Source organism: Anolis sagrei, chromosome 6 (genome assembly GCF_037176765.1).
Source record: "Anolis sagrei isolate rAnoSag1 chromosome 6, rAnoSag1.mat, whole genome shotgun sequence".
Lineage (NCBI taxonomy): Eukaryota > Metazoa > Chordata > Lepidosauria > Squamata > Dactyloidae > Anolis > Anolis sagrei.
Window position 1 is genome coordinate 9,974,958 of NC_090026.1, and position 13,146 is coordinate 9,988,103.

At 42.1% G+C, this 13,146-nt stretch overlaps 2 protein-coding genes across 2 annotated transcripts; both read right to left on the bottom strand.

The window, feature by feature from the left end:
• Positions 1-1,041: 1,041 nt before the first annotated feature.
• Positions 1,042-5,669, bottom strand: LOC137097285 (uncharacterized). Its single transcript, XM_067469526.1, has 2 exons — positions 5,372-5,669; positions 1,042-1,397 (listed from the first exon to the last, which is right to left on the bottom strand). The coding sequence occupies exons 1-2, from the start codon at positions 5,667-5,669 to the stop codon at positions 1,042-1,044; spliced, it is 654 nt and encodes a 217-aa protein (XP_067325627.1).
• A 2,225-nt stretch (positions 5,670-7,894) lies between these two features.
• LOC137097286 (uncharacterized) lies at positions 7,895-12,790 on the bottom strand. The gene is made up of 3 exons (XM_067469527.1): positions 12,689-12,790; positions 12,287-12,586; positions 7,895-8,277 (listed from the first exon to the last, which is right to left on the bottom strand). The coding sequence occupies exons 1-3, from the start codon at positions 12,732-12,734 to the stop codon at positions 7,895-7,897; spliced, it is 729 nt and encodes a 242-aa protein (XP_067325628.1). The 5' UTR covers positions 12,735-12,790.
• Positions 12,791-13,146: the final 356 nt, after the last annotated feature.

The window sequence follows — 13,146 nt, forward strand, 5'->3', positions numbered from 1 at the left end:
TCTTAAGCTCGATTGGTGGGAATGAGAGATCAGGACTCCCTTCTCGGTGGCTGCTCTCAACTCTGGAACTCCCTGACCAGGGAAGTCAGATTGGCCTCCTCCCTGCTGTCCTTCTGGTGGTGGGTTAAAACCTTTTTATTCATGCAGGCTTTTAAAGAAGGTTTTAAAGATTATGTCAGGGGCTGCTGTAGTTTTATATGTTTTTATGGATTTAATCTGAATAGTTTTTAATGCTATTGATGTTTAATGCTGTTTTATTTTTTGTGTATTTGTATATTTTAAATTGTATGCTGATGATTTTATATTAAGCCTCTTTGAGTCTCCTGTGGGAGAGATAAAGCAGGGTATAAATAAATGTAATAATAATAATAATAATAATAATAATAATAATAATTCTACATCCCATGTTTTTGGATAATGCCATGAATATTGGCTACTTGGGAGTTTAAGACTTTATAAATAGGCCCATATCTGCAGAAAATAGAACTGAGCAATTTCACAATATCCATATTCAGGAAGTGGCTGCTATTACACTAAAATGTAGGGAAGCCAGCAAAATGACTATTGTGCATTGTACAGTGGGACTGGTGCACATCAGGACCCTAAATATGTAATGCCAGTGCAGTTAGGATGCTGGCTACACATGAAAAAAGGCACTCTGCTACATAGTAATGTATGCATAAAGCTACACAACCTAGACTGTGATAGAAAATTCCAACCATTGTTTTTAAAACATGTAAAATCAAGGTTATGCATGACTTAATTCCTACAGCTATTCTTGGAATGGACTGCACAGCTGAAAAGCAGACATGACTCTGACATCTGCAAAAATGAGGTCAAGAATGATTGGTTGGGGAGTCTTTGAAGCATGGCCACATTTGGGATTAGTCTATACAATTCAACAGAGCAATTTCCTGTTTTTTGTTCATGGAGTCTTACATGATGATATTGTGGTGGCTGCCCTTGTCACATACAATGCTGCTAAGAATACCTCCTGGTAATTGACTAAGAAACAACCGTTATTTAAGTAATGCCCAGTCATCATGAAGCTGGTAGTTGTATAGGTTCCCCATTGATTTTGCATGCTGTGTCTCTTCTGGCACAGTAATATCTGCCAGTGTCTTTTGTTTCCATACCACTCATCTCTAAATAAACTTCACTCTTGGAAACATCTCTGGAAATTGTGAGGCGGCTTTTCAGGGAGTTTGAATAACGCTTATCATCCTCCCAATCGATGAGACTCAACCATTCCAATCCTTTCCCTGTGGGCTGCCGAATCCAGGTCACTGCATATCCAGTGAGAGAGAACCCAGAGACTTTGCAGGTGAGCCGGAGGGTCTCTGAAGGCCTTAGTCTCACTGAACTGTCCTGGCCCAAGGTCACTTGGGAATGGATGCCTAGAAAGGAGAAGAAGACAGGTTAGTTAAGACAGGACTAACCAGTTGCAAGGGCAAAATGAAAACCACTGTAAATGATACTATTCCCCAAGAAGCACTTACATGGGGAAATGGACAAGAGGACAAGAGAGAGAAAGAAATGTTGCATTCTTCTTTTTGGATGTAAGAAGAAAGGAGAATAAGAAAATATGCTGGTCTGTTGAATCCAACTTTGCTTTTAGAACAGATATTTGTACTCCCATACAAAAATGAACAAAACTGGGGCATTATTTGCATATCCTAACTCTAGTTAAATTGCTTCAAGGAGCTATTTACATAAAAAGCATATGTAAGCCAAGGTCCAACCACATGTTTGGCTTCTTTCCTCAATCAGAGTATCAGACTGATTTGACCTTTAATCTTTCTTTCATGAATGAAATGGTTTATAACTGACCAATGAACACATTTCATTGGTCATTTTTTTTCAAATTATAATCCGACCCTCCAACACTTTGAGGGATGTGACATGGCCCTCTGTTTAAAAGGTTTGAGGACCCCTGCCCTAGATGGTTCAGGTCCAGGCTTTCTGACCGCACCCCCTTGTACAAATCTGCCCGGGCCCTGAGATCTTCAAGGGAGGCCCTTCCTTCTCTCAGTCCCACCCCATTTTAAGCTCGGTTGGTGGGAATGAGAGAGCAGGACTGTCATCGAGGGCAGTTGGTTTGACCCGCAGCTGAGAGTTCTGCAGTTCCTAGAAGTCACAATTGGGACAAACTGATGAAATGTGCCCCAACAGACAGTTCAAACTTGGACTGCACTTAGCCTCTGTGCCTTTCTATCACTTTCCCCCAAGCCCTAACATTGTAGCTATTCCCCTAATAAAGATACTTGAAATTGCAACTTTTAACTTTTCCGCTTGATACTTTGTGTCTCTCCCTGCCTGAACTATCAACTTGCATGAAAATAACCTTTTCCAGGCTCCAGGGAACCGCGAGCTTGCCCGGAATGCTTCCCTGGCGTTCTGTGGACACCGGATCTGCATTGTTTGAAACCGCGGATACGGAGTTTCTCCTTTCGGATCTCGGTATCCACGAAATCATAAAATGGCGGATCGGCTCCATTTTAATGTCATATTTTTCTGTACTAAATTCTAAACCTATCTGCTATCTCGCTTTTCTTATTTTGGATCCCTACGACCGGGAAATAACCTCTCAATTTTTGAGAATATATTTTATTAGAAACAGCTGATTGTCAAAAACGCCGGTTTCATGGTAGCCGCTCGACTGCCGCTCGCCCCTGCCAAGCTCCGGACACGGGGACTTGATTTGGATCCCCCATGGGACTTCGGAGAGGAGCCTGGCCAGGGGGGCCCGGACCTTGGGAAGAGATTCTAGTTTTCCAAGGACCAAAATGTGGATCCATTGCAGTACGGCCGGAGGCCCCTCTGCCAGGCTTTGCAAAGATCAAGGACTTTCTGTTGCCTGTTCGGAACTTCATGAAACATTATTTCTTATGAACTTTCTTCAGAAACATTGGACTCAAAGTCTCCAAATAAAATTAATTCCTTTATTAAATATACTTGGGATGTGGGACAAGGATGGGTTTTTTGTTGCTGTGAAATGCTTATGATTTGAATGTATGTATCTTCCTATGAAATGTCTTTTGCCCCTTTTGCTTTACCCTTGGCCCCTTGCCCAACCTTAGAAAGGCGACCAGGAAAAACAAATCAGTGCCCGAGGGGGGCTGTTGTCCCCACAAAACCAACATTCCACAGACGTTTGCATGGACAATAGCAAAGGAAGTTTTCCATTGATTTTCTAAGTTGGTCTGATCAATGGACACTTCCCAAGGACTAGTTTTGATTATTTCAAACAAAGCAGGCCAGACTTCCCAGCAGGGGAGTCTTCTGCCCAGCTCCGTCTTCCTTTACCCAGTACACAAAGCAAACTTCTCTTATCAGATCAGGGACAGGAAAACTCTTCTTAAATCAATCAACTCTTCATCAAAAAAACAATAACTCAATGCCTCAGCTGGCCGATTCCCTCCGGACGCAGGGAAATGTAGGTTTCAATATGTCATAATCCCATTACCTTCCATTGTCCCTGATCATCCCGCCTCCTCTTCCCTGATTCGTCAATCCCCAGAAGCAAGGAAAGCGTCCTGATAGGCTCCCCAGAAGCGGGGAAGCCTTGTGATTGGCTCAGGCTGAGGGCGGGCCGCCAAGCCTCCTCCCAGCTGTTCAAGCCACCAGCCAATCACCGACGAGCCGGGCGGGGAAGGGCGGGCGGGAAATTTGAAATCTCTGTACATGTTTTGTCTATAAAATGCTTGCAAACTTTGTAACGGCATGCTTGTGGGTGAGCTATCCTTGCAATTGCATCCGACTCAGCTGAATCGCTTAATAAAAAGCCTCGGTCGCCATCTTCTTCCGCTTTAGTGTGGTGCTGGAGGAAAGTGCTGAGAGTGCCTTGGACTGCGAGAAGATCCAACCAGTCCATCCTCCAGGAAATAAAGCCCGGCTGCTCATTGGAGGGAAGGATTCTAGAGACAAAGTTGAAGTACTTTGGCCACTTCATGAGGAGACAGCAAAGCCTGGAGAAGACAATTATGTTGGGGAAGGTGGAAGGCAAAAGGAAGAGGGGCCGACCAAGGGCAAGATGGATGGATGGCATCCTTGAATTGACTGGACTGACCTTGAAGGAGCTGGGGGTGGTGACGGCCGACAGGGAGCTCTGGCGTGGGGTGGTCCATGAGGTCACGAAGAGTCAGAGACGACTGAACGAATGAACAACAACAAAATATTATTTTTAATATTTTTATCACTGGAATTTGCCTTCTCTGTCCTCACGAAGGTTGCGGGCCCTCTTTGGTGCGGTCCTAGGGGTCTCTCTTACTGGGGAGACCCTCCTAAAGTCCGTATTGACTTCAGGACTCCCTTCTCGGTGGCTGCTCTCAACTCTGGAACTCCCTGACCAGGGAAGTAAGATTGGCCCCCTCCCTGCTGTCCTTCTGGTGATGAGTTAAAACCTTTTTATTCATGCAGGCTTTTAAAGACAATTTTAAAGATTATGTCAGGGGCTGCTGTAGTTTTATATGTTTTTATGGATTTAATCTGAATAGTTTTTAATGCTATTGATTTTAATGCTGTTTTATTTTTTGTGTATTTGTGTATTTTAAATTGTATGCTATTAAGCCTCTTTGAGTCTCCTGTGGGAGAGATAAAGCAGGGTATAAATAAATGTAATAATAATAATAATAATAATAATAATAATAATAACAATAATAATAATTCTACATCCCATGTTTTTGGATAATGCCATGAATATTGGCCACTTGGGAGTTTATAACTTTATAATGAGGCCCATATCTGCAGAAAATAGAGCAATTTCACAATATCCATATTCAGGAAGGAGCTGCTATTACACTAAAATGTAGGGAAGCCAGCAAAATGACTATTGTGCATTGTACAGTGGGACTGGTGCACATCAGGACCCTAAATATGTAATGCCAGTGCAGTTAGGATGCTGGCTACAGATGAAAAAAAGGCACTCTGCTACATAGTAATGTATGCATAAAGCTACACAACCTAGACTGTGATAGAAAATTCCAACCATTATTTTTAAAACATGTAAAATCAATGTTATGCATGACTTAATTCCTACAGCTGTTCATGGAATGGACTGCACAGCTGAAAAGCGGACATGACTCTGACATCTGCAAAAATGAGGCCAGGAATGATTGGTTGGGGAGTCTTTGAAGCATGGCCACATTTGGGATTAGTCTATACAATTCAACAGAGCAATTTCCTGTTTTTTGTTCATGGAGTCTTACATGATGATATTGTAGTGGCCGCCCTTGTCACATACAATGCTGCTAAGAATACCTCTTGGTAATTGACTAAGAAACAACCATTATTTAAGCAATGCCCAGTCATCATGAAGCTGGTAGTTGTATAGGTTCCCCATTGATTTTGCATGCTGTGTCTCTTCTGGCACAGTAATATCTGCCAGTGTCTTTTGTTTCCATACCACTCATCTCTAAATAAACTTCACTCTTGGAAACATCTCTGGAAATTGTGAGGCGGCTTTTCAGGGAGTCTGAATAATACTTATCATCATCCCAATAGATGATACACAACCATTCCAATCCTTTCCCTGTGGGCTGACGAATCCAGCTAACCCCATATCCATATTCAGTGAGAGAGAACCCAGAGACTTTGCAGGTGAGCCGGAGGGTCTCTGAAGGCCTTAGTCTCACCGAACTGTCCTGGCCCAAGGTCACTTGGGAATGCATGCCTAGAAAGGAAGAAGACAGGTTGGTTAAGAGAGGACTAACCAGTTGCAAAGGCAAAATGAAAACCACTGCAAATGACACTATTCCCTGAGAAGCACTTACATGGAGAAATGGTCAAGAGGACAAAAGAGAGAAAGAAAAGTTGCATTCTTCTTTTTGGATGTAAGAAGAAAGGAGAATAAGAAAATACGTTGGTCTGTTGAATCCAACTTTGCCTTTAGAACAGATATTTGTACTCGTATAAAAAATCGAACAAAGCTGGGGCATTATTTGCATATCCTAACTCTAGTTAAATTGCTCCAAGGAGCTATTTACATAAAAAGTATATGTAAGCCAAGGTCCAACCACATGTTTGTCTCCTTTCCTCAATCAGAGTATCTGACTGATTTGACCTTTAATCTTTCTTTCATGAATGAAATGGTTTATAACTGACCAATGTACACATTTCACTGGTCATGGTTTTTTTTTCAAATTATAATCCGACCCTCCAACACTTTGAGGGACTGTGACATGGCCCTCTCTTTAAAAGGTTTGAGGACCTCTGCCCTAGATGGTTCAGGTCCAGGCTATCTGACCACATGTACAAATCTGCCCGGGCCCTGAGATCTTCAAGGGAGGCCCTTCCTTCTCTCGGTCTCACCCCATTTTAATCTCGGTTGGTGGGAATGAGAGAGCAGGACTCCCTTCTCGGTGGCTGCTCTCAACTCTGGAACTCCCTGACCAGGGAAGTAAGATTGGCCCCCTCCCTGCTGTCCTTCTGGTGGTGGGTTAAAACCTTTTTATTCATGCAGGCTTTTAAAGAAGATTTTAAAGATGATGTCAGGGACTGCTGTAGTTTTATATGTTTTTATGATTTAATCTGAATAGTTTTTAATGCTATTGATGTTTAATGCTGTTTTATTTTTTGTGTATTTGTATATTTTAAATTGTATGCTGATGCTTTTAAGTTAAGCCTCTTTGAGTCTCCTGTGGGAGAGATAAAGCAGGGTATAAATTAAATGTAATAATAATAATAATAATAATAATAATAATAATAATAATAATAATTCTACATCCCATGTTTTTGGATAATGCCATGAATATTGGCCACTTGGGAGTTTAAGACTTTATAAATAGGCCCATATCTGCAGAAAATAGAACTGAGCAATTTCACAATATCCATATTCAGGAAGTGGCTGCTATTACACTAAAATGTAGGGAAGCCAGCAAAATGACTATTGTGCATTGTACAGTGGGACTGGTGCACATCAGGACCCTAAATATGTAATGTCAGTGCAGTTGGGATGCTGGCTACAGATGAAAAAAAGGCACTCTGCTACATAGTTATGTATGCATAAAGCTACACAACCTAGACTGTGATAGAAAATTCCAACCATTATTTTTAAAACATGTAAAATCAAGGTTATGCATTAGGCCTGGGTAACAATGGAAAAATTTGTTTCTAAAATCGATTCGTTTTTTTGGGTTTTTTTGCGTTTCGATATTTAAAAGAATTCCGAAATTTTTCTTTTAAAAAGTTCGATATTTACGAAATTTCGTAAATGTTAAAAAAAATTACGAAACATTAACGAAACAATAACGAATCGATTCGTTAATGGCGGACGTGACCGCGCAATACGCTAAAAAACCTCCAAATGGGACAAGGGGAACTTCTGAAGCTTCCCTCTCCCCTCTCCCTCTGTTGTTGACTGTTGGTGTGATATTATAATTTTTTTCACTAATTAAACAAAAAACAACTATAAAACTTGCCCCAGACATGCGGAAATAATAACGAAACGACCTCAAACCGATAACGAAACAAATACATAATGAATCCGAAGCATTTACGAAACGAATTTAAAAATTCGTTTCGTTTTTAAGTTGTTCCAGAATGGTTCGTTATCCCTTCGTTATAAAAAAAATTAACGAATTTTTAACGAATTACGAATTAACGAAACGAAACCGCCCAGCCCTATTATGCATGACTTAATTCCTACAGCTGTTCATGGAATGGACTGCACAGCTGAAAAGCGGACATGACTCTGACATCTGCAAAAATGAGGCCAGGAATGATTGGTTGGGGAGTCTTTGAAGCATGGCCACATTTGGGATTAGTCTAAACAATTCAACAGAGCAATTTCCTGTTTTTTGTTCATGGAGTCTTCCATGATGATATTGTGGTGGCTGCCCTTGTGACATACAATGGTGCTAAGAATACCTCCTGGTAATTGACTAAGAAACAACCGTTATTTAAGCAATGCCCAGTCATCATGAAACTGGTAGTTGTATAGGTTTCCCATTGATTTTGCATGCTGTGTCTCTCCTGCACAGTAATATCTGCCAGTGTCTTTTGTTTCCATACCACTCATCTCTAAATAAACTTCACTCTTGGACACATCTCTGGAAATTGTGAGGCGGCTTTTCAGGGAGTTTGAATAAGCCTTATCATCCTCCCAATAGATGAGACACAACCATTCCAATCCTTTCCCTGTGGGCTGACGAATCCAGCTCACGTCATATTCATCTTCAGTGAGAGAGAACCCAGAGACTTTGCAGGTGAGCCGGAGGGTCTCTGAAGGCCTTAGTCTCACTGAACTGTCCTGGCCCAAGGTCACTTGGGAAAGGATGCCTAGAAAGGAGAAGAAGACAGGTTGGTTAAGACAAGACTAACTAGTTGTGAAGAAAATGAAAACCACTGTAAATGGTAACTATTCCCCGAGAAGCACTTACATGGGGAAATGGCCAAGAGGACAAAAGAGAGAAAGAAAAGTTGCATTCTTCTTTTTGGATGTAAGAAGAAAGGAGAATAAGAAAATATGTTGGTCTGTTGAATCCAACTTTGCCTTTAGAACAGATATTTGTACTCGTATAAAAAATCGAACAAAGCTGTGGCATTATTTGCATATGCTAACTCTAGTTAAATTTCTCCAAGGTGCTATTTACATAAAAAGCATATGTAAGCCAAGGTCCAACCACATGTTTGTCTCCTTTCCTCAATCAGAGTATCTGGCTGATTTGACCTTTAATCTTTCTTTCATGAATGAAATGGTTTATAACTGACCAATGAACACATTTCATTGGTCATGTTTTTTTTTTCAAATTATAATCCGACCCTCCAACACTTTGAGGGACTGTGACATGGCCCTCTGTTTAAAAGGTTTGAGGACCCCTGCCCTAGATGGTTCAGGTCCAGGCTTTCTGACCGCACCCCCTTGTACAAATCTGCCTGGGCCCTGAGATCTTCAAGGGAGGCCCTTCCTTCTCTCAGTCCCACCCCATTTTAAGCTCGGTTGGTGGGAATGAGAGAGCATGACTGTCATTGAGGGCAGTGGAGGCCCCCGCCTTCAAGTTGGTTTGACCCGCAGCGGAGAGTTCTGCAGTTCCTAGAAGTCACAATTGGGACAAACTGATGAAATGTGCCCCAACAGACAGTTCAAACTTGGACTGCACTCAGCCTCTGTGCCTTTCTATCACTTTCCCCCAAGCCCTAACATTGTAGCTATTCCCCTAATAAAGCTACTTGAAATTGCAACTTTTAACTTTTCCGCTTGATACTTTGTGTCTCTCCCTGCCTGAACTATCAACTTGCATGAAAATAACCTTTTCCAGGCTCCGGGGAACCGTGAGCCTGCCTGGAATGCTTCCCTGGCACTCTGGGGACACCGGATCTGCGTTGTTTGAAACTGCGGATACGGAGTTTCTCCTTTCGGATCTCGGTATCCACGAAATCATAAAATGGTTGATCGGCTCCAATTTAATGTCATATTTTTCTGTACTAAATTCTAAACCTATCTGCTATCTCGCTTTTCTTATTTTGGATCCCTACGCCCGGGAAATAACCTCTCAATTTTTGAGAATATATTTTATTAGAAACAGCTGATTGTCAAAAACGCCGGTTTCATGGTAGCCGCTCGACTGTTCCTCGCTGCCGCTCGCCCCTGCCAAGCTCCGGACCCGGGGACTTGATGTGGTTCCCCCATGGGACTTCAGAGAGGAGCCTGGCCAGGGGCCCCCGGACCTTGGGAAGAGATTCTAGTTTTCCAAGGCCCAAAATGTGGATCCATTGCAGTACGGCCGGAGGCCCCTCTGCCAGGCTTTGCAAAGATCAAGGACTTTCTGTTGCCTGTTCGGAACTTCAGAAAACATTATTTCTTATGAACTTTCTTCAGAAACATTGGACTCAAAGTCTCCAAATAAAATTAATTCCTTTATTAAATATACTTGGGATGTGGGACAAGGATGGGTTTTTTGTTGCTATGAAATGCTTATGATTTGAATGTATGTATCTTCCTATGAAATGTCTTTTGCCCCTTTTGCTTTACCCTTGGTCCCTTGCCCAACCTTAGAAAGGCGACCAGGAAAAACAAATCAGTGCCCGAGGGGGGCTGTTGTCCCCACAAAACCAACATTCCACAGACGTTTGCATGGACAATAGCAAAGGAAGTTTTCCATTGATTTTCTAAGTTGGTCTGATCAATGGACACTTCCCAAGGACTAGTTTTGATTATTTCAAACAAAGCAGGCCAGACTTCCCAGCAGGGGAGTCTTCTGCCCAGCTCCGTCTTCCTTTACCCAGTACACAAAGCAAACTTCTCTTATCAGATCAGGGACAGGAAAACTCTTCTTAAATCAATCAACTCTTCATCAAAAAAACAATAACTCAATGCCTCAGCTGGCCGATTCCCCCCGGACGCAGGGACATGTAGGTTTCAATATGTCATAATCCCATTACCTTCCATTGTCCCTGATCATCCCGCCTCCTCTTCCCTGATTCGTCAATCTCCAGAAGCAGGGAAAGTGTCCTGTTAGGCTCCCCAGAAGCGGGGAAGCCTTGTGATTGGCTCAGGCTGAGGGCGGGCCGCCAAGCCTCCTCCCAGCTGTTCAAGCCACCAGCCAATCACCGACGAGCCGGGCGGGGAAGGGCGGGTGGGAAATTTGAAATCTCTGTACATGTTTTGTCTATAAAATGCTTGCAAACTTTGTAACGGCATGCTTGTGGGTGAGCTATCCTTGCAATTGCATCCGACTCAGCTGAATCGCTTAATAAAAAGCCTCGGTCGCCATCTTCTTCCGCTTTGGTGTGGTGCTGGAGGAAAGTGCTGAGAGTGCCTTGGACTGCGAGAAGATCCAACCAGTCCATCCTCCAGGAAATAAAGCCCGGCTGCTCATTGGAGGGAAGGATTCTAGAGACAAAGTTGAAGTACTTTGGCCACATCATGAGGAGACAGCAAAGCCTGGAGAAGACAATTATGTTGGGGAAGGTGGAAGGCAAAAGGAAGAGGGGGCGACCAAGGGCAAGATGGATGGATGGCATCCTTGAAGTGACTGGACTGACCTTGAAGGAGATGGGGGTGGTGATGGCCGACAGGGAGCTCTGGCGTGGGCTGGTCCATGAGGTCACGAAGAGTCGGAGACGACTGAACGAATGAACAACAACAAAATATTATTTTTAATATTTTTATCACCGGAATTTACCTTCTCTGTCCTCACGAAGGTTGCGGGCCCTCTTTGGTGCGGTCCTAGGGGTCTCTCTTACTGGGGAGACCCTCCTAAACTCCGTATTGACTTCAGGACTCCCTTCTCGGTGGCTGCTCTCAACTCTGGAACTCCCTGACCAGAGAAGTAAGATTGGCCCCCTCCCTGCTGTCCTTCTGGTGGTGGGTTAAAACCTTTTTATTCATGCAGGCTTTAAAAAAAGATTTTAAAGATTATGTCAGGGGCTGCTGTAGTTTTATATGTTTTTATGGATTTAATCTGAATAATTTTAATGCTATTGATGTTTAATGCTGTTTTATTATTTGTGTAATTGTATATTTTAAATTGTATGCTGATACTTTTAAGTTAAGCCTCTTTGAGTCTCCTGTGGGAGAGATAAAACAGGGTATAAATAAATGTAATAATAATAATAATAATAATAATAATAATAATTCAACATCCCGTGGTTTAAGGTAAAGTTGGATAATGTCATGAATATTGGCCACTTGGGAGTTTAAGACTTTATATCTGCAGAAAATAGAATTGAGCAATTTCACAATATCCTTATTCAGGAAGGAGCTGCTATTACACTAAAATGTAGGGAAGCCAGCAAAATGACTATTGTGCATTGTACAGTGGGACTGGTGCACATCAGGACCCTAAATATGTAATGTCAGTGCAGTTGGGATGCTAGCTACAGATGAAAAAAAGGCACTATACTACATAGTTATGTATGCATAAAGCTACACAACCTAGACTGTGATAGAAAATTCCAACCATTGTTTTTAAAACATGTAAAATCAATGTTATGCATGACTTAATTCCTACAGCTATTCTTGGAATGGACTGCACAGCTGAAAAGCAGACATGACTCTGACATCTGCAAAAATGAGGTCAAGAATGATTGGTTGGGGAGTCTTTGAAGCATGGCCACATTTGGGATTAGTCTATACAATTCAACAGGGCAATTTCCTGTTTTTTTTTTTCATGGAGTCTTACATGATGATATTGTGGTGGCTGCCCTTGTGACATACAATGCTGCTAAGAATACCTCCTGGTAATTGACTAAGAAACAACCGTTATTTAAGTAATGCCCAATCATCATGAAGCTGGTAGTTGTATAGGTTCCCCGTTGATTTTGCATGCTGTGTGTCTTCTGGCACAGTAATATCTGCCAGTGTCTTTTGTTTCCATACCACTCATCTCTAAATAAACTTCACTCTTGGAAACATCTCTGGAAATTGTGAGGCGGCTTTTCAGGGAGTTTGAATAACGCTTATCATCATCCCAATAGACGAGACACAACCATTCCAATCCTTTCCCTGTGGACTGACGAATCCAGCTCACTGTATATCCAGTTGCAGTGAGAGAGAACCCAGAGACTTTGCAGGTGAGCCGGAGGGTCTCTGAAGGCCTTAGTCTCACTGAACTGTCCTGGCCCAAGGTCACTTGGGAATGGATGCCTAGAAAGGAGAAGAAGACAGGTTAGTTAAGACAGGACTAACCAGTTGCAAGGGCAAAATGAAAACCACTGTAAATGATACTATTCCCCGAGAAGCACTTACATGGGGAAATGGACAAGAGGACAAGAGAGAGAAAGAAAAGTTGCATTCTTCCTTTTGGATGTAAGAAGAAAGGAGAATAAGAAAATATGTTGGTCTGTTGAATCCAACTTTGCCTTTAGAACAGATATTTGTACTCCCATACAATAATGAACAAAGCTGGGGCATTATTTGCATATCCTAACTCTAGTGAAATTGCTTCATGGAGCTATTTACATAAAAAGCATATGTAAGCCAAGGTCCAACCACATGTTTGTCTCCTTTCCTCAATCAGAGTATCTGACTGATTTGACCTTTAATCTTTCTTTCATGAATGAAATGGTTTATAACTGACCAATGTACACATTTCCCAATATTAAACAAGAATGGCAAAAGTAATTTTGATCAGCTTTCATGACAATTTACAAAAGAGCATAACATTAATTTCTGTTGCAGATCCATATTCACAATGGGAAGCTGCT

Coding starts and splice junctions, on each gene's coding strand:
- LOC137097285 (XM_067469526.1), bottom strand. CDS start 5,669: ATGCATTCCCAAGTGACCTTGGGCCAGGACAGTTCGGTGAGACTAAGG. Junction 1,398..5,371: donor AGACACTGGCAGATATTACT/GTGCCAGAAGAG, acceptor TCTCCTTTCTAG/GCATCCATTCCCAAGTGACC.
- LOC137097286 (XM_067469527.1), bottom strand. CDS start 12,734: ATGCAACTTTTCTTTCTCTCTCTTGTCCTCTTGTCCATTTCCCCAT. Junction 12,587..12,688: donor CCTCTTGTCCATTTCCCCAT/GTAAGTGCTTCT, acceptor TCTCCTTTCTAG/GCATCCATTCCCAAGTGACC. Junction 8,278..12,286: donor AGACACTGGCAGATATTACT/GTGCCAGAAGAC, acceptor TCTCCTTTCTAG/GCATCCTTTCCCAAGTGACC.